Source organism: Monomorium pharaonis, chromosome 1, assembly GCF_013373865.1.
Source record: "Monomorium pharaonis isolate MP-MQ-018 chromosome 1, ASM1337386v2, whole genome shotgun sequence".
NCBI lineage: Eukaryota > Metazoa > Arthropoda > Insecta > Hymenoptera > Formicidae > Monomorium > Monomorium pharaonis.
Window position 1 is genome coordinate 40,344,117 of NC_050467.1, and position 20,984 is coordinate 40,365,100.

A 20,984-nucleotide genomic window follows, 5' to 3' on the forward strand; every position below is an offset into this window, starting at 1 on the left:
TTCTCGCATTCTCTCGTCGGGCAAGAGGTTTCCTCGCGGAAGGCATCGCCGGAGATGTCGAACAGAGTCGGCGTGCAAAGTGATTGCGTCTCTCGTGTCGTTAACATTTCTGATCATGTCGCAAGTGTGTGTGCGAACGCAAAGCGAGGAAAACATCATCGATTCATCGGCTGGTGAGTAAATTTATTTATCATTTTCTTAAATGTTTTTAAATATTTCTTATTTCAATATCAAATTATATTATTTCAGCACTATTGAGCACAGACAAAACCAGAAAAAAAAACAATAAATATAAGTAACGTTAATGAAAAGAGTTTTAAAAATATAGAAATTTTATTAGAAAGACGACAGCGTTCATGAAAAATGAACAGAGCATATCAGAACATTCTATCCTGTAAGTTAAATATTTTTTTGTGAAGTAAAAATATCTATTAAAGAATTATATAATATATAATGTAATATTTTTAACAGCAGCATTAACCAGGATTTACTATCTTCATTGACAAATCATGAAATATAAGCATTATTGGAAGTTTTGTGGCATGACAAACAATTTGTCAAGTTTAAGACACATGGAACACATGGAACACATATACAAGAGATGATGCTGCTACGGCTTTTAAAATACTTCTTGGTGAGTGAGTTGCTTCCATCTTATTAATAAATTGCTCTCATCTATAGAGTTTCATGCTCAAAAAAAGCTTATTTTGCGACAAGCTGAGTGCTATCGGACTCTGGATTTGAAAATATAATTAATACGAATAAATGATATAACTATTGTTATCATTGACTTGAAACAATTTTTGTAAATTGCATTACACGACTTAACTGATTGTTCTTATAGATATTAGTTATAATATTTCTATTGTGGAAGTATTTATATTATTTTTAAATTATTTGCAAAGTTCCCACTACATAAACCGATTGGTTTCCACCAGCTTATCAGTAATAAAAAGCACATGTTTTGAAAGTGTTGAAAATTTGTCCAGGAAAATTATGTGCGTCCGGGTTTTAAATATTTTAATTATTTATTTCCTTTACTATGCTTTTTTTCAGTGGCACAACACTTATTGAGGGGCTGAGTAGGAATTAAATATAATTAAATTAAAATACTTAACAGACTTACAAAAATATACCCTGAGGAAAAGACAAAACTTCTCATTAGGGAAAAATAATCCGTCAGTGAAAATGGTTTGTCTTCTCCACCTTTCAAATCTAGTAGTGCTTTTTGTCGAAAATTGTAAGTTCCCAATTTCTTAAAACGTCAGTCTATGGTTCCCGAATGCAAAATATGAAACAGTATTATAAAATGCCATCTGCTATACCATCTGATAGAATACATTTTTTAGTTTATTTTAATGTTTTTAAAATTTTATTTTTAGTTTTTAGTAATTTAAAAAAATCTTACAAAAACTAATATGCCAGTATTGGTAATCTTTCTTTACCTGTATTTACATCATATGTAAATTTATATGGGATTATATTTGAATTAAATTATTTAAATCTTACATTTTAAATATAAATTACACAAATATTTATATATGTTTTATAATCATCTGTTGTGCTTTATCTGAAAAACATTTTTAAGGAACACTGGCTATTTTGCAAATCAGGTTAAACATTTTCTAATACAATTAAATCTATGCTATTAATAATAAGTATTGAATCTATTGATGCGTATCAAAAATAAATTGAGTACAATATTAAAAGCTTGTGTTTCTTATAATTAAGAGGGATAAAAAGATTTGTTATAAATGAAGAAATTGATCAACTTTGACTCGTTAATATAAGTATAGGAATTAAAATTGCTGCAGTTTAAATCATTACGTGAAGTAAATCTATGATTTTGCAAAGATATTTAAAAAATTAACCAAAATATTGAAGCTTTTTTTTTAATTAAAGAGCAATAAATGTTTTATAGAAATATATAGATTTTATAATGTTATTTATATTTCATATTAATAAAAAGCATTCTACCTTTTTTATTTTTTTGTATTTTTTGTCATTATCTTAATTTTACCAGTTTTTTTATTCTACAATTAGTTTATTCTACAGTAAATGTTTTCCATAATGTTGTTTGGTTCAATTAAATATATCAACTTTAAAAATTCTCATAATTTCTCCAAAACTATGATTTATATTGTGTGATGGATCATATTGCAGCAGCTTTATATATTAATATTTGTGATTTAAAAAATAGTGTTTTTTATTAATATATAGAATAAGTAATTTACAAAAAAATTTTATGAAATGAGCAACATTTCGCATTCAATTAATTTTTATTTATGTTAACGAGTCTATCTTTTGTTTTATTTCAAACTTTTCTATCCTTTTCCTCTTTTAAGAAGTTACAGCTTTCTAGTAAATCAGGGAAAGGAGCTTTTCCAACATTACGTTAAACTTTTGTTTAAAAGAACATTATATATATATATATATATATTCTATATATATTCTATATATTCTATATATATATATATATATATATATATATATATATATATATATATATATTTATTGTGTGTGTGTGTGTGTGTGTGTGTGTGTGTGTGTGTGTGTGTGTGTGTGTGTGTGTGTGTGTGTGTGTGTGTGTGTGTGTGTGTGTGTGTACATATATATATAATGTGTTTCTATTTAAAAAATATAACGAGACTGAATGTCTCCCTGCGGGCACGCGCGGGGTTTACTTAGAACTATTATTAGAACAATTATTATTTATTTATTTTTATATTTTACTTTCGCATTTTACTTTTTAAATAAACTTATGCATTTTTAAATTAGAAACACATTATTTCTTTAAATAAAAGTTTTACATAATAAAAAATAACCTGTTTTTTTATTCAGTGTAGGTTTATTCCTTACGGCCACTCAAAAATTGAAATGCCTGTTGTGTGCTATAATTTTGCAACAATTTTGCGCAGTCCTTTATGCAATACAAACAAAGAAGAATGTTTTACGTGTTTTTCTTTTTGATGTACTTCCATGGATGCCACAATCTGAACTTGTACATTTTTTTGCATTAATAAATTGCGAATTGCAAGATCATATATATGATCATTTTATACACGATGTACAAATAAAATTTTCGAATTAGCTAAAACCATTAAACGCATGTGTATGAATATCAACTGGCTTAGTAAGAAAAAATTCTTTGCATTTTTTAATTTCTCATATCACATCTTAATCGCCTGTGTTCTCAGGTAGCGGAGGTATAATGAGTCAATCGGGCTCTCAGGATGATGGCGAGTATGAAGTCATCATCGTCGACGAAAACAATTCTTCAATTTTGGCAGATCACGACGTCACATCATCTGGTCCGCCGTCGACTAAAGTAAGTTTGATCTTGCGGAAAAATTGTAATTATCCGAAAACACTTTGACACGATCTGAAAAGTACAACGGACACTTATCCCCTACCGAACGAAATTCGAAAGAAGTGAACACCGGGAATAATTGAATCGAAAATCTCAGGTAAAAAAGTCTTGTAAAGGTCTGTCACGTACGGAACGCAATCTGATAGTGACAGCATAGTCTGATTGGTATAAAAACGAGATTTCTACAAAATTATAACAGTTTTATATACTCGAAATTGCATGCATTTCGATAGATCGAGAAACGTAGATACCGTGATTCGATGTTTTCAATCTGTCGCTTTACACAGCTCTACGTAGCGAGTACGATATGTGGGTCTTTCTAAACAATTCAAATTTAACTCCGTCTTTTTCAGTACTGTCCTGAGTACCTTTCTCTTTATGCTCGATAGTTTTTAAATGATATTCACAGCAGCGAGACTTTAGCACTTTTCCTTCACGCACGATTTTACGGGATATATTCACCGCAGTAATGATCAGATACTTGTGCTATATCGCACAATGCTTTGCACTAATTTCCCACGTGTTTTGTGACGACGACTTCTAAAATTTTTACTTTAAAATATTAAATATATACTATATAATTACGATAGACCAGATCATAGGTAGTATTAGAAATTCGTTAAGACATGAAAGATAAATTTACATTTAACCTTGAATGTTAATTTTAAATTAGCACAATTTTATGATTATGACATTTTTATCTATCAGCCCCTCTATTACGATCCTTAAATGTAGTATTTATTAGTTAATCCTCTTGATACAATTACGATCTCGATCGTACCTATCGTAGTGAGATTTTGAAATGCCCAGCATGTAGTGTTCACTTATCGATTGATGTCTTGCATTTACGTAGTCCCAGCGTAACGACCGTTAGCATAATTGTGATCTCTCGTAACTATCTCTCGCACGTAATATCTATATCTCATTACGAATTCTCTGAAAATTGACATTACCAGAGAGAGAGCAAACCCCCAATTTCAACCCGCGAAGTTTCGATGATCGCACACGTGATCGCACCTCCGAAAGTCGAATCACTTATTTTATCTGTAATTCTATCGAGCATGCGATACTCTGATTCTCGAATTTCTCTCATTGTTAACTTCCTCTGCTTGCATTGCTCTATGCGTACTAACTACTGGTTCTGAAGGGAGGTCACAGTGGTGTACCTCGGCCGCGGACTATACTCGAGGATTACACCTCATCAGAACCAACGCTTGGCACTTCTACTACAAGGTCCGAACCACTGCCACGAAATCTGCAGGTAAAACTTAATTTGAGTACAGATCCAGATGTGTGGAGGACGGGAGCTCGATTCCCGAATAATGTCGCCGCGATTTTGGGAAGCGATAAAAAAATGTTTTTAATTTTTTTTAATTGTTTTAAATTTTCTATTCCGTAAAAAGAATATGAGAGGATATGCAACGGTGCAATAATGCCCATTTTGACGGGTGCAGGAAAGAGACAGAGAGAGAGATACATCTTGATTCATCTTCATATCCTTCTCGACGCTTATGTAATGTTGTTATAATGTAAAATAGCGGTCCTTACACGCGTATAATTTTGGTCTTATTCTAGAATTAACAAGTTCGCTAACGAGGCTTGAATACATGAGAAGCTTGATTCTTTCTTTCTATAATATATTAGTTGATTGCGTAGTAATGGTGTACTACTCTAATTGCATGTAATGAAGTAAGTACATGGCACGCGAGAGTATATCATAAAGTGTGATTGTATGAAATTATTTTTTGAATTGTTTCTGTGATAAAGTATAGCTATAAACTTTCATTAGTAAATGACTTCAGTATCGTAGTGAGAGATTCCTATAGGCCTGGAAATATACCTGAATAGTTTTACATAACAATTAACGACGTTAAGAGGAGTTTCTTGTTAATCCAATAAAATTCATTAATGCGAGAAAAATAAAAAGGATAAACTCTATCATTTACATCCCGGTTAGAAAAAAATAAAATTTATTTTATTAAAAATACATAAATCTTTGTTTTGCATATTTCTCAATTAATACTTCTGTTTAAAATTTCTCGATATCTTTCTGCTCGATTCCAATCGAAGTAGATAAAAAAAATTTTTTCGTTCTTTTCATTTTAATCGACTTTCTCCCAGAGCAATGACTCTAGCGAGGAGACGGTACATCGCAGCAATATCACCGCGGACCCGAGTCCTTCTGAAGTTACCACAGACAACGAAAACAAGCATAATTCGTCCGAAGAAGCCTGGACAGATGTGAACCTTAATGAAGACGGTGACACGATGGCAATTACAAATCCAAGAGAAGACCCGCGAAACATCCACAATATCGCACACTCGCGTGGTAAGAGTCAAGTTAACTGTGGCACTATTACTTATGACGATCAATTTTATTCTATAAGAATCTTCATCAATCTGATACATAAGACGAGACACATATTCTAAAAAACGCAGGCGACATGCAAGACAGCGAGGGCAACGTTCTCGAACAAGAAATGCTCGGGAACGCCGAACGCGGGGAGAAACCGTCGGCGGAAATCTCTGTGGTGCGGGTTCCCGATCGATTAGTGGTAACCGCAGCATCCCCGAGGGCTGACGAATTGCCGATCAAAGGTCTGGTCGATCATTTACCTGTACCAACACCTTCCCGCGAGGCTTCTCTCACGCAAAAGCTGGAAATGGCTTTGGGTTCGGTTTGCCCCCTCCTTCGAGAGATCATGGTGGACTTTGCTCCCTTCCTGTCCAAAACACTCGTTGGCTCCCATGGTCAAGAATTGTTAATGGAAGGAAAAGGTACGAGTTGCAAGGGTACGTCGAACGTACAATCATCTTCTGTGTTTGGTGTGCGCATGCTGCATATGAATTCGTTAAGGAAACATTTATTACGAGCAAGTCAAACCAAAATTCTCCCTTTGAATATCACTTTCCTCCAATATTATTTGATGATTTTAGGACTGTCTCTATGTATATAAATTACGCTATAAGCACATCGTTTTATTGCATTACGTACGCGCTTGTAAAATGAGATGTAAAAGGAAATCACGGCTATCACATTCCGCATTTTATGTGCGCGCGATATGATATAGAATGTCTGAGGTTTGATAAATAAAAAGGACATATTTCATTTAGACTTTATTACACGCAGAGAACAGTCGTAGTATGGTCTATGTTTTCCAAGCGACGTCGAGATATATCACGCCCACGAAAAAAAAGTATCGTAAAAGATTTAAGGAAACTAAAACTCGGCTAGTCTCACGTAGGCATATTTTTCTAATTTAATAAATAAAATTATATTTTATCGTGTTCATTTGCATTACTTATACTTATTTCTTTGCTACATTTTATTGCACTAAAATTAGTGTGAATATATTGATATTATCTCTTTTCTTACTCTTATAGTTTTATTTTATTATTTATTACATTAATTCTATCTTGTGTTTTTTTTTAATGTTGCATATTATCTCGCGCATGAAAAAATTTATTATTTAATTTGTAAACGCGCACGTGTTTAGCAAATAAAACATTAATTATCAAATATTTCGAAATCGATATATTACGGGCGCTTTAAAAGATAAAATAGCGACCATAAACGTGAGAATTCACAACAATGTTGTTCGTAAAATACTTAAAATTGTATATTTTAGATATGCTAGCGTGATAAATAAAAATTTAGAGTCTACTTAAATGGGCATACTTGGCGGGACTTTCGTCACTTTTATGGTCTCTGGTATTTCACACCAGGTATTCAAATTAGTCACTTTATGATTTCGCTTTAGGAAGAAGATGGCCAGCGTATTCCGAATAATCGCTCACCATTAGTATTCAGCATGCGTGTAGAGACCACGATGATGCTCGCGAGATTTTATATTCAAGGAACGTGGCGTTTGATATCCTGCAACGCGTGTATCGATGTACTTTATTTTTAACAATATTCCCGCGATGCACCGAACGATCTTCGTAAAACACGACATTGTTCGTTTCCTCCGTCCGTCATTCTCCCTGTCAGTCATTGTTATTCACCGTTTATCGTTCGTTCGTTTAACGATTCTCTGTCTGTAATTTTCCAGGTTTAACCACATTTAAGAACAGCAACTCCGTCGTGGAATTGGTTATGCTCCTCTGCTCTCAGGAATGGCAAAACTCTTTGCAAAAGCACGCGGGTCTCGCTTTCATTGAGCTCATTAACGAGGGAAGGTAAGACGTTTATTATATGGCGCGCAAACAAAACGAAATCAAACATTCTCGTTTCCCTTCATGAAAATGCTTCCTTACTACACAGGCTGCTATCTCACGCGATGAAGGATCACATAGTAAGAGTCGCAAACGAGGCAGAGTTCATTTTAAACAGGATGAGAGCGGATGACGTGCTGAAGCATGCTGACTTTGAGGTATTGCGTGCATTTCTTCTGGCGATTTCATTGCCCGTAGAAATAGAATCTACCAGTTTTTGTCGCCAGAACGTTTTTACGACTCAGCTAATATTGATACGACGCGATCTCTTTGTTCATACATTCAAATATATATTCAAATATACACACTGTTATTCGATATTATTAATTATTGTACAAAAATGTATTAACAACAAATATTTTTTTTTATAGTCGCAATGCGCGCAGACATTATTGGACCGTCGAGAGGAAGAGCGCATGTGCGATCATTTGATCACCGCGGCACGAAGACGCGACAATGTTATCGCTAGCAGATTGCTTGAGAAGGTTCGAAATATCCTGTCCAACAAGCATGGCGCATGGGGATACATGGATCCAATGGCTGCAAAGTGAGTGCAAACGCAATCGTCGTTTTAAATTGTCCTCGTAATCCCAATCTAACATTTCGCCTATTGTTATCTGTTCGCAGATTAGCCGAATACTGGAAACTGGATGCTTGGGAGGATGATGCACGCAGACGCAAGCGTTTTGTGCACAATCCACTAGGCTCGAGCCACCCAGAGGCTACTCTCAAGGCGGCTCTAGAACACGGTGCACCAGAGGATGCGATACTTCAAGCGCGTGAAGAGTTTCACGCGCATCTCGCAGCCTCGCGTGCACACCAACAGCAATTGCAGTCGACGGATCTTCTAGATGACAGTGAATTGCTGTCGGACGACAGGGATCTCGACAACGACTTGACAGGTCGGTTGGCGTCCCGTTCCTTGATAAACGAGACGCGACATTTTAATGGCATATTACTCACCACGCAAACCGGTTTTATTTTCGTCAATCCCGCGCACCATAATTTCGGTGAAATTTGTTATTTAAGTATCGGTCGTCAATTGTTATTTGTTATTTTAATTTTCCACGTTTAATTTTCAATTTCTATGCGCTGCAGCGTCGTACACATTACAGAAGTAACATGCTATTGATAATTTGCCGTATGCATGAGTGTAAAGTAGAATCAGAGAGTGTTTTATTCACATTTTTATAATTATAAATAAAACGAGTTACATGTATAGCAATATATTATTATTATTATTTTATTGCGTTACTATTTACACACACACACAGTCTGATTATTCATGTTTTATCAGGTCCGGTGAACATTAGCACGAAAGGCAGATTAATCGCACCCGGTATCGTGGCGCCCGGTATCATTTCCGTTACATCCACTGAGCTGTATTTTGAGGTGGACGAGGATGATCCGGAGTTCAAGAAGATCGACAGTGAGGTGAGTACTTAGATTGAAGCATTACTGAAAATTGTCACGATATGCATTATTTATACAATCTTTGATAATTAGTTGGTTTATCTTTTCTCCTCTTCATTAAGATAAGACTATATGTATTTGGGGCATTTCGCGACGTTATCTATTTGAAATGTAGTCGCTAGTTGTCTTGGTGATAAAACTGTTTTTTAATGAAAAACCAAAGTCGTCGTGAAAAAGATCAAAGTTAAATTTATACACTGCGTTTTTTCGCGAGGCTAAAGAAACTAAAAAAAGCCCGTCTTTAAAATAACGTAAGAACGACTAAGCGTATTCGACACGATAAAAGCATTCATTTCGTGTTGCGTTCATTTAAATTATTTTGCATTTACATGTTCTAGTATTTTTCCTAATTTTATTGTTTCTTAGAATTCGCTTCTATCGCGAACGCATCTTTATCAGCGCGTGCATTAACACTACGGTCGCAGCTTAAAAATATGTGTGCGGTAATAGCGACGCCCACTATTTACATATTAAATGTTTGTGGTAATATTTTACGTTGCCCTCTCTTAAACTGACGAACGCGAGAGCCTAAGGTAGCCGCTCATAACGAAGAGTATCAATCATTTCGACCGTCGTAGAATTTGAATAAGTGTGCGTCGTAAATGATGAGACGTGGCGAAAGCTTCCACGGCACCGCTGGTGGAGGCAGATTCTGGCTAGAATTAGTTCGGACGTGTCCCTGTCTATCAGTGTTCATAAGGCACCCTACATTCGTGAAGTGTACACAACAAAAAAAAGAAAAGGAAACGGGAAGGAAAGCTGAGACAAAGTCAAGAGAAGAAGTCGTGAGGAAGAAAGAGAGAGAGAGAGAGAGAGAGAGAGAGAGAGAGAGAGAGAGAGAGAGAGAGAAAGGCAAACTGGAAGAACTAGAAGGACGATTATCATATATCGGTCGTAGATCTCGCGTTTGTATAACTAGGGAATAAAACAAACAGAGGAGGGCCCCATGGGGTCGACCGATCTTCAGGGTCGGCAATTATGAGCCCCCCGCGGGGCCCGGTATCTGCCCGCTCTTCCGTCTCTCTCTTCCTCCCTATCTTCCATCGCCTTGCCACGCACTATGCATCGGTGGCATAGGTGAGCGGGCATTCTCGTAGGTATGCATCGAAACTACCGCATTTTCCCACCTAGACGAGTGTCGCACAGCTGAAGTCGTGAAGTCCGACGCGACGTGTCGCGCAAGTAAAGTTTGTAAAATCTACGTCTGGAGCATGAATCAATAATAAATATCTAATTTCACTTAAGTCCGATTATATATTATAAATGATAATTAGCATTTTCAAATTGCTACAATAAAAAAAAATGCTCCATTGTTTACGAATTTACATCATGATATCTTATCGATACTGTAGGATCAATTTCTTTTAACGCCTGCTGGCATCCTTCGTTGAGGGAGAGAAGGAAGGAGCTAATAAATAAAATATATTCAGTGTCCTCCGCGCGAGAGACTCTCAGTAATCATTCGCCGACGATCGTATCGCTGTGCTTCTCGGGGGTATGCCCAAGGATTTCGCAGTGTCCACCTGTCGTCCCTGTTATATCTCGACCGACAGACTTGTTCGTGAATAGGACGTACGAACTCATTCGGGCTCTCTTAATTGGAATCCTTTTTAAGAAGGAACGCTGAGCGCACCTGGAACCGAGGAGGGAAAAGCGCGAGAGGAGAGAAAGACAGGCAGACAGATAGAAGCAGAAAAGAGAAGAAGGAAACAGAAATAGCAAGGAGAGAGAAAGAATGAGTGTGTGTCTGTGTGCTGTGTGTGTGTGTGTACGTATGTGTGTGAGAGAGAAAGAGACCGGTCGTTCACGATCGAGACACGCTCATTAGTCGAGGATGTCCCGAGGGTAGGCGGGAGGCTTCGTCGAATTCGTAGGCGATGGATCACTCGATAGTCGAGCCGAGACTTAAGCGATCGTAATGCGCGGCCGCAGAAGAGGATGCACCCAGGAGTGGCCCCAGGGAGGGACTGCATATCGGGCCGTGCGCCGCGCTGCACCCTTTTGTGCGTATCTCTTCACGAGCCTCCTCCACGCCGATCGCGCCGATTTCTCCCCTCTTCCTCCTCCGCCTTTTATAATGGCTCAGGCAAACGTATTTATCGTGATTTATCGTTTACACGGGTCTCTCCTTTCTCTCCCGCCCCACCGCTCCTCTCTCTCTCTCTCTCTCTCTCTCTTTCTCTCTCTCTCTCTCTCTCTTTCTCTTTCTCTCTTTTTCCGTTGGTCCCGCAATGCCGTATGTTAAAGATAGAGGATGCACACCGTGCGATTACGTCCAGAATGAATTATTGATAGTCCATACGAGGCATTAATATCTAAAACAAATAATCAACAGCCGCTCTCGCGAATGTACTTTTCGTCTCTAATTCGATGAAGAGACTGCGTCCTTTTTCTTCCGCAGCTTGAATACCGTAGCGCAAGGTCCTGCAGCCATTCGTAAATTAACGGTTATATATATTGCATATCATATGTAAGATTTATGTCACATAATTGCTCGTGATGATACGTAATAACGATGCGCTGTCGTCGCGACTCGCATACGCTGAAAATTGAGTCGCCACTCGGGTTATTCTCAGAGACAGCAAAAGCGAAGTAAGATCGTAAAATAATAATCGATTTCCTGAGTTTATTAGCATTTGCCGTACAGGTTTGGAAGCGCCATATCCTGTTTGTAAAATGTAAACACATAATATCAAAGTACGGATAAGCGATGGAAAGTCGGTATCGCTTTTAAAGTGTAAACTCAGGTTATTAAATATTAATGTGCGGCGTAATAATCTTCAGGAAATTAATCGTTAATTTTTGTTTTTACGTCTCCTTTCTCTCTCTCTCTCTCTCTCTCTCTCTCTCTCTCTCTCTCTCTCTCTCTCTCTCTCTTTCTCTTTCTCTCTATATCTTACAGGCTCTTGTATTTCGGAGGAGAAAAAACAGATTTCAGTGAACCTAACGGGCTGTGCTTGCTTCTCTCAGCTTCGAGAGGGTAGGTCACACGGAACATTAAACTCTCGCCGCGTCTCGTTGCATTTTTATGGAAACCTGCTCTGTGGCGCCTAAAGTTCCCCCTCCCCGTGGTATAGTTATCGCGGACACACGCTGCGAGTATCCCTGTGGGATGCCCGCGCTGCATGAGAAAGAGAGAAAGATGAAGAAATGGGAGAAAAAGGGGCGAGGGACACCAACCGGACAGGTGGTCCACGTTGTACGTTGGTGCTCACATTCGCGACGAAGATACCATTAACGAGCGTTAAAATATAGCGCCGCGAAAAATCCAAGACATATCGTGCCGTTTATCAACGATCGCATATAGAAACTGCCTCGTAGATCATTCGCTGCCGGTGATTTCCAGGTTCGTAGTTAGAGGTATATATCGTTTCGCACAGTCGGGATTATTAATATCACCGCGATTATTCATACGTACATAAATACACATTGTGCGGACGATATTGTGTAACCGATATGGATCTCTCTATGAGATAACGATATAAAAGAACTTTCCGTCGAGAACACGAGCGTTTGTATACGAAGGCCTAAACGGGAACGACAGGAGGGCGGGGATTGTGACCGAGCACCGGTTTAATGTTATGCGATTATGGTCTTCTTAAGCAATGCATATGCATGACATCGGTGTAATATAGTGCGAATGTTATAATAATGCGACTGTAATTATTCCGCGGCTCGCGATCGCGGTGCTCTCCCTGCTGGAGCGTTACAAAGACCGCGTCCACCGCGCCTTAACCGCCGGCTGTCGAATGCGCGACCGTATCTTATCGCAATTATTCCGCCGCATTATCCTTGCATCTCGCGACTATATAAGCGCGTGTCGATAAATAATAAAGCCTGTCAGCTACTCTCTTGCGGTCTTGCCATGCAATTGGTGGCTTCCTAGATAAAGAGACTTGCCTTTCCCGAGCGCGACGTGTCTGCGCTCGCTCTTTTAATTATAATCGTCAATTCCGGAATAATAACTCTCGTTGAGTTTGATGAATAAGCGAGGAATATAACTCTCGATCGGATCTAATGCCTTCTGCCGGCGCATATATCATTGGCGTTATTATTAAAAATAAAAACGGTACAGAGTCGAGAGGCAATAATTACTTTCTTCCAAGAGTTTCATTGCGCGTATTTTCTTCTCGGGGCTCAAGGTGCGCGTATCGATGCGAATTTGCATATCCCGCATAATTTAATCGATCCATGATTTCGATGAAACTCGACGTTGTCGACGACCAGGTAGCCCGGTGTTCACGGGGCAGTCTGCGCGAAAAGGATGCAGTTAGTTTGGTAAACATCCATCAATTCGTGGGCAGGGCAGCGCGAGGTAAAGAACAGGGGAGAGGGAAGCAGAACTTGAAGAGCAGGCAAGCTGGAAGAAGCAGGCGTGCTCATTCTCAACAAGGCAGGGGTAATCACTGCTATTAGTGCGGACATTACTCCGGTGGTCCGCCAATCTCCGTAACACTCCATCATATCGGTGCCTCAAGGCTCTTCGGTGGTGTAGAAAATGGATTTTCCCGCAGACTTCAATCGCGCAATTTTGCACCTGCGTGAAATACTCTTAATCGGAAGAAAACGACTTCCCGAAATAGCTCTTCGATAGCTACCATCGATTACCTTTGGCGATTGGCACGTACTTACATCTCAGAACTTGCGTATCCTTAATTATTTACTCGCCCCCATTCTTCTTTCGCATCTCCTAATTATACATGGAACCACACTACACATATATTTCTAATCCGTGTATCTCTAAATCACGTCACGCGCTTTAGCGAACTGCGGAAGTCGAAACGTGTCATTTTAATCTACAAGTGCCAACGACAAACCATCGTCCGAAATCTCTCTTACTACAAACGATCTTTCTCGCCGATGCCGGTCTTTCTTCGGCGGTCGTTATAGGCGTGACGACCGATTATCCTCGAAAGGAATGATGATGGATATCATAGGCAACTGTCTCGTGCCACATCAGTTCTGTCAGCGACTGCAGGTAGGCGGAAAGCTTGTGGGTGTATCCGTTCTGTAGATACGCGAGCCCCAGCACGGTGTTAAGAGTTCGCTCGAAGGTATACATATATACAACGTGTCCCGAACGCAGCGCTACGCTCTTGAATAACAGCTTCTTCTACTGAATTTTACACTCCGCTACAACGTGCCATTCGTACATCCGCATAAAAGCACAAATTGGTCAGCCCCGTCTGACCAATGCAGTGCAAGCTCTCTTTGTTTCACGTTCCACACATTTTTTCCCTCGAGATACACCCTATATATATGCATATGTGAAAGATACGATACTTATCAAGGGACGATGCTGCTACAATGTTAGACGTTGATTAAAAACGGCGCAATTTAGGCAGTCGCGTTATGACTAAGAATGAAGCTATAATTACCGGCTGCAGCCTCGTTGATTCAGCACAGTGTGCGTATGTTATCCCGCCCTCCCCCCTCCTTTTTTTGGAAACATGTAACATTTTTTTTCCGGCTCAATGAAAGTCTTACAACATTATTTTACTCGGCTCGAACAAATACACAAAATTTTACATTACATTAATTGGATCGTGTCATCAGTGACAATACCGTTCGTATCTTCTTCTTGTTGTTCTCCGAACCGCGGGTCCTCTCATTGCCCTATTCGTACGGACCTGGAAGACAGTTAGTCGCTGGCAATATAGGCGGAGCGAGGCTGGATCCGATTCAGAGTGTGACGGATGGCGCCCACCTGTGGATTCATTCACTAATCTGCTCGCTAAGCAAACAGCCCGAACACACCCCGTCATTATCGCTGACGGCGTAAGTAGCGCCCGATCTCCTCCTTACCTGATATTTATTATGCCCTCTCGAGTCTCCCTTTGCCTTCTGCCTCTCTCTCTCTTTCTCTCTCTTTTTCTCTTTCTCCCACTTCTCGTCGTAACAGGGAATGGATCGAACACCATGCCCATTTTTGCGTCACCCTTTCGCCACCATTGATTTTCGGACTCTACGGGTGCACGTTACCCCACAATTATCGATGGCGCCTGGTGCCACGTATCGGTGGCCGCGTGTGCCATCTGGATACGTGACTAGAATGGAATTTCAGGGCTATGCGTTGTCATGCAAATAGCTTTTGGTTCTGCGTAAATATGTGTACGGATAAATACGTGATGGGTGCATCGCCTATCGATAGTTTTACGTCACGTTTTTTCTTTAGTCTCCAATTTCTCCGAAAGTTACTGTATTTAATATATCTGGTATCCTAGTATCTAAAATATTTGTCAGAAAGTATAATATTTAAATATTTTTGTAAAAAAAAGGAGAACTTATAAAAAGAAAATTACAAAAAGACTTATACAAATAAATATGACAAAGATTATAAGATTATTATTGTACCAGAATTTGAATCTTTAAATAACGTGAATTTAATGAGAAACCGCAAAGAAAAATAAGATAACTGTAATTGATAGTCTCTGATAATCTGCGAGAGAGGGTGTTCTGTGCTTAACACGGAAGACTTGACTTTTAACGCGACACCATTGTAGGTCGTAGCGATTCATGCTCGGCAATCTTCGGTGTGTGCAAGAAGAAAGCTCAACTTCTTACTCGCACGGCATTAAGAGCGCACACGTGGCAGAGATAGATTTAATCAGTCAATTTTCTCATCACGCGTTATCTAATTATTCCTATCTCTCTATTACCGGGAATCGCGCGATGGGGTAGGTAAGTCCATCATTGCGCCGTGTACCGGCGGCACGTCTGGTTAACACAGTGTAACGAACGGAAAACGAGCGGGCACGCAGGTGCGCGACGCGATGCAGGCCCGACGACGACGACGTCGTGGATGCGCGCGTGCAAACCAGCCGCGGAGATAAGGGAAAACCACTATCCGAGGCCGTGCCTTTCTCGCCTTTTCTGCCATTAATCACCGGGCGTCTTGCGCGCGCGGACGCGCGGCGGGGGCCCGAGGCGCATTTTCAAGCGCATTTGCAAAACGAGCCGCGACGCTCTACGACGAATCGATTAATATTAATGAATCCGTCGCGACAACGGGCGCGCAAATCACGAGGAGATAAACACGCGGGCCCGTATTATTCGTATAATACCAATGCCGCGTGCGTTGCTCGCTCGAAGCGATCGACATACGCCGCCGCGCCGCGCCGGTGTGCTCTGGGTGTAGAGATATGCGTACTCTTCGAATACGAATCGAATATATCTTATCTGATTTGAATCTCTGTGATCCGAATTTGAAAATTTCGAATTTAAGATGTTTAAATGCAAATCACATATATTAACACTTTTATAAAAGTATATTTAAAATAACTTTATATGGTATAATTAATACTATTTTTAAAAATTGTTTTTGTTACAATATAGAAATCTTTTATTATTATGTATATATTAATATTACACGTAATAATTATTACGTTGATAATTAAAGTTCCTGCATTAACGATTAGATTTGATTCAAGAAATGTAATCTCATTTTAATATTTAAAATGTATTCGACAATATGTTCTCGAGATAAGAATGTTTTTTTTTCCTGTGCAAGTATCGGTTCATCGATTGCGCTTCATTGAGCGTGACGATGTCGCGCTGCCCTAGATCGGATGGATAAATCTGCAAAAAGAGAGGCGAGAAATGTTCTCCACTGCGGATTCTCGCGCAGTGCGTGGGATCCATATCCAATTTTAAACGTAAATTTCTACCGCACATTTTACCGAGATGCCTCGTTCGATGCCGTTTTGTGAGGTACTCGGCTGATAAGCGTACGAGACAATCCGCATGCCTGAAATAATCTTGAATATTGGTTATCGCCGTGTCAATGGAACGAGACGCGGACGGAGCGTAGCGTGAAATCGATGTTGCGTATCCGGTTTCGGCTTTAGAGGTGTTGCTCGATGGAGCGTGTAATTTGTCGTTCGCGGAGGCAAATCTTATTTCTCAATTATGCAAAAATGAGGCCGCGCCACACGAGAAAGGATCGATAGTGTGAGACAAAATAGCTCGCCGCGTTTTAATTTGTCGGCGTGCACGATAGTTGCGCAACGTGTCAACTCTTGTCTCGTCCCGATTCCTCGTTAAATCTAATCCGTATATAAGAGAGACGAAGGTACTCGTTAGCCTCGATCTATCATAACGAGCAGCGAAAACCGGTGATCCTCCGGAGTCCTCCTCTCCCGGTGTCATCTCGGAGGAGCTGATGAAAATTAATGATCGCGCGCCGGTCGTGTGCCTCGTGTGTCGAAAATTTCAAAATAAAAGTAAAGCAAACAATTAGAGAGAGAGGGTCTTGCACGCCGATCGCTCGTTTCCGACGAATTTTTACTGTCCCATTAATCATGCGTAAAACTGATGACGTTGGGAATGGGCGCGTCAGCTGTCTCACACGATTTTCATTCACGGCGTCCGGGTGCCTGTCGATTCGTGTGCGGCGAATTCTGCGTTGCAAAAAGAAGGAGAAACGTAGGAGGCTAGTTATCGGCGAGCGAGAGACGGGAGACGAGCGGCAGGATAGGCAGGAAACGGGAATGTTACTGACCCGGGTGAGCGAGCTGGTAGTTAAAACTGTACGCATCCCATAATTTAGCGATTATTTTGACAAGGGTATGATCTCCTGACAGGTTGTTGGCCTTATGGCTACGCTCTGAAATATAGCTATTTAAATGGGCACTTTTAGAGGTTCCGTAACAAAATACATACTTTCGAGGGAATCATTGAATCGCATGGAAGGTGATATATAAAAGTTTATTTTATTTAATTCAAAAGTCTTTTTATATAAAAAAAGCAATTGCAAATTGTAACACGAGAAGGATACGCCGGCAGAACTGGTTGATTCCATAAAAACGTGTAAATGTCGATGAGTGAGCGGTCGATCAAAAGATGCGTCGAGCGCCTCACACAAAGTACACAACACGGCGAGATATAACTATATACATACAATTACCGATAATTCACGAGCGTGCGTGAAGTAATTTATAAACTATTGCATGCGTTTCGCAAGCTCCGTGTGGATAATGACACGGTTGATTACAGTCGCGTGAGACCGGAGGCAGAGAGTGAGAAAACGGACAGCGGAATGCAAATGCTATTACCCTAAGCGCAATTCATAATTTTGCAAATATACACAGAGAGATGAATAGGCGAGCATCCTTGTTCCCTTACCTTACAACATTATTCCCTTACGTTTAGTACAGCACGAGATTAAAGCCACTTATACTCGTCTCTGGTGCGTGCAGTCTGCATTATATCTGTAAATCGACAATAAGAACGTGAGAAGAGATACGAGTTCGCGCGATACGCGTCGATGCTCGAGAAACGGCACAATCGTTACGCTTTTTGCCTTCGATTAATTCTCGTTACTCCTGAATTATTCGCGCGCGACAGTGGCCGATGTCGCCTTAGATTCCGGACGAATTAATATCCAATACGCGTAAATCATGCGATTGTACGCGCAACGAGATACAGACGGTAAACAGGTATACTCCCACAGTGGAGCGCTCCTTAACATGCATAAAGACTCCACGTGAGGTACAACCACGAGGGAGGCTGGTGGGATCTCGAGATACCGACGTCATTTAGTGCAGAACGGTGTAAAACGCGTGGTAGAGAGAGAAAGAGTTTTGTTGGACTTTTGCGGGGAGATGCCAGTTACGGAGAGGCTTGCCTCTCTCGGCCTCTCTTGGCAACGATTATCCGGTTGTTAGTCGGCCGCACGAATCGATGGAAGGGGACGCTGCTTCTCCGAGACCGCTTTCGGCACGCTGTCATGCAACATGCAAAATCAGTTTTCTTCAGCCATGAGTCAATTCACTGCAACAGTCGAACACCCTTATTTCGTTCACAAGGCAGAAATCCCTTCCTTTCATTAGCTTTATTGATTCTCTCCTCTTTGTTTAGTTCTATTCCTTGCAGACTATACTTTCGAAAAAGTTGTTAACTTAAAATTTCCCTAGTTCAAGTATTTATGTGTATATGTAATTAAATAAAATGTATATAAATATTTCAACTTAAGAAATTTAATCAATTTTCAAAAGTTAACAACTGTTCTTCTTGTTTAATTTATCTCGTCTAATTCATTCCGAGCACTTGAGCAACTAATAAAGCAACAATTAAAAGCTGCACACTATGTGTTTATTGCACATCTGGCTTTCGTGGCGACAGGTTGCGTCTCGCGTATTTAGTAAAATTCGCGGCACGAGTTGCCGCGGCATCTTTATTCATGGACATCGAACCACGTCGTTACAATGTTTGCTTTTAATAGCGTTTGAAGGAGCTGTATATAATACCACACCGTCGAGCAGGCCCCGTCCGTGAATACACAAATACCTTCCCCGAGAGCGGAGGTGCGTGCGTGGAGAAGAAGGGAGGTCCGCCCGCGGCTGGAGGCGCGACGTACGTTGAGTTATGGCGCAGGTTAATTATACAAAACATTCAATTATACCTCCCCACGAAACACACGGGCCCGGGTCCGTCCACACAGACGCATACCGGCTGTGCGTATCCCAAAATCTTATCCAGCTCTGGGCGACGTTATAGATTCGCAAAAATCCGAGGCCGGCCGTGTGACCGGATTGGATTCTCGATTGCTACTTCAGATGCATCGGCGAGCGTCGAAATCACCGGCGTCTAAACGTTGCCTCCCAAGTGGTAGGCGCAAATCGCTTTCCCACCTCTACTTCACGTGTCGTCAAAATAGAACAGGTATCAGGAAGAAAAAGCGACGGGGGTGACCCGTCTCGTTCCTCCGCGCTCATCTCGGGAACCGATCTCGTCGAGCCGGCGAATTCTGTCGCGACCGGCGAACGTGTCGCCGTGGTTGCACGTAGTTTATCGATTGATCCCGTCCCGAAGGGTACCATTTATCACGACCGGTAGATCCTCGGGATATCTTAAAACAAAAGCCACGGAAGAACGGGACGTCTCCCCGGTGGTGGACGAGGCGAGGCGTGCAAGGAGAGAGGCAAGGTGGCGGACGTGGAATCGACGTGGTTGCCGGGCCCCGACGTGGCGTGGGGCCCCACGATGAGCCGGCTGTACCGCGGCGAAGGAAGGAGGGAGGGGGGGGGACTCATAACGCAGAGATTTTACGCGCCGGCGCCGGCGCCCCCCGCGGTCTCAGACGCCGCGACCATAATGCCGAAGCCGAACGGATGCATGGCGAAGTATCGGACGGAGTATCTCCAGCGACTATCACTGGCGCCCCTCGTAGGTAACAGCCCGCCTCCGACATTCAGAAATGTTTTTATTGATATGTTTGTTACATAATGTTTGCCCGAATCGCGGGGACCCTACTCTCGATTGCCTTTGATTGACGTCGTACGAATTCAGCTTTGTCGTATACAGTATACATTACTTTTAATTTAAACAAGATTAATAATACCGTTTAATATCTGTCATAAATTCGATTTTTTATTGCGGATCAGTAAAAGAGAAAGAAAGAGAGAGAGAGAGAGAGAGAGGATATTATACACCGCGTGTATACATGCTAATGAAAGATTTAAGTGATTTTACAAATTCCTCCTTGACTTTTGTTTCTCGATACTTTCTGATAGTTTTTTTGTGTTATTCAAGATGGAACGCTGTCCTATGAATGATTACTGATGGACGCGGCTAATTCCCCTCGTCGAGAATTCTGTGCCAATCACAAAACGTATTCGGTTGTCTATCGATCGTGCGTAACGGTCTGGAGAAATCGTGTTCGAAAAAATGATCGCGATCGGTCATTAATAACCCGGTTTTATTAATAGCATGTGCGTGCAATATCATTGTGCGAATCGCGATCTGTTGGTTTTTTATTTATTTCTCGACCTTGAACTTTCGTGTCGCGGTAAAACGAAAGAACTGTCCGGCACAAGTTTGTTTGGTCGTTGTTGCCGTGACTACTGGACGCGAAGACTGGTCACGAGACAAAACCTAATGACGGACGAAGTTAAATTCGTTATATCAATATTATCGTATTTACACC

General features: G+C 40.6%; 1 protein-coding gene and 1 long non-coding RNA gene across 11 annotated transcripts in view; both read left to right on the plus strand.

The window, feature by feature from the left end:
- Positions 1–20,984, plus strand: part of LOC105831026 (neurobeachin) — a 348,598-nt gene that overhangs the window by 273,800 nt on the left and 53,814 nt on the right. For 6 of the 10 annotated variants that reach the window (XM_036287669.1, XM_012670844.3, XM_012670846.3 and 3 more), the window contains 9 exons: positions 3,198–3,328; positions 4,518–4,631; positions 5,492–5,699; positions 5,810–6,163; positions 7,423–7,549; positions 7,635–7,743; positions 7,957–8,132; positions 8,213–8,487; positions 8,883–9,019. In XM_036287669.1, coding sequence (XP_036143562.1) covers positions 3,198–3,328; positions 4,518–4,631; positions 5,492–5,699; positions 5,810–6,163; positions 7,423–7,549; positions 7,635–7,743; positions 7,957–8,132; positions 8,213–8,487; positions 8,883–9,019 — 1,631 coding nt within the window. The remainder of the gene's footprint in view (positions 1–3,197; positions 3,329–4,517; positions 4,632–5,491; positions 5,700–5,809; positions 6,164–7,422; positions 7,550–7,634; positions 7,744–7,956; positions 8,133–8,212; positions 8,488–8,882; positions 9,020–20,984) is intronic. The other 4 variants (XM_012670845.3, XM_028191283.2, XM_012670853.3 and 1 more) reach the window with 2 other exon arrangements.
- Positions 279–986, plus strand: LOC114254647. Its single transcript, XR_003625951.2, has 2 exons — positions 279–394; positions 472–986. It is a non-coding gene; the product is annotated as an uncharacterized LOC114254647 (long non-coding RNA).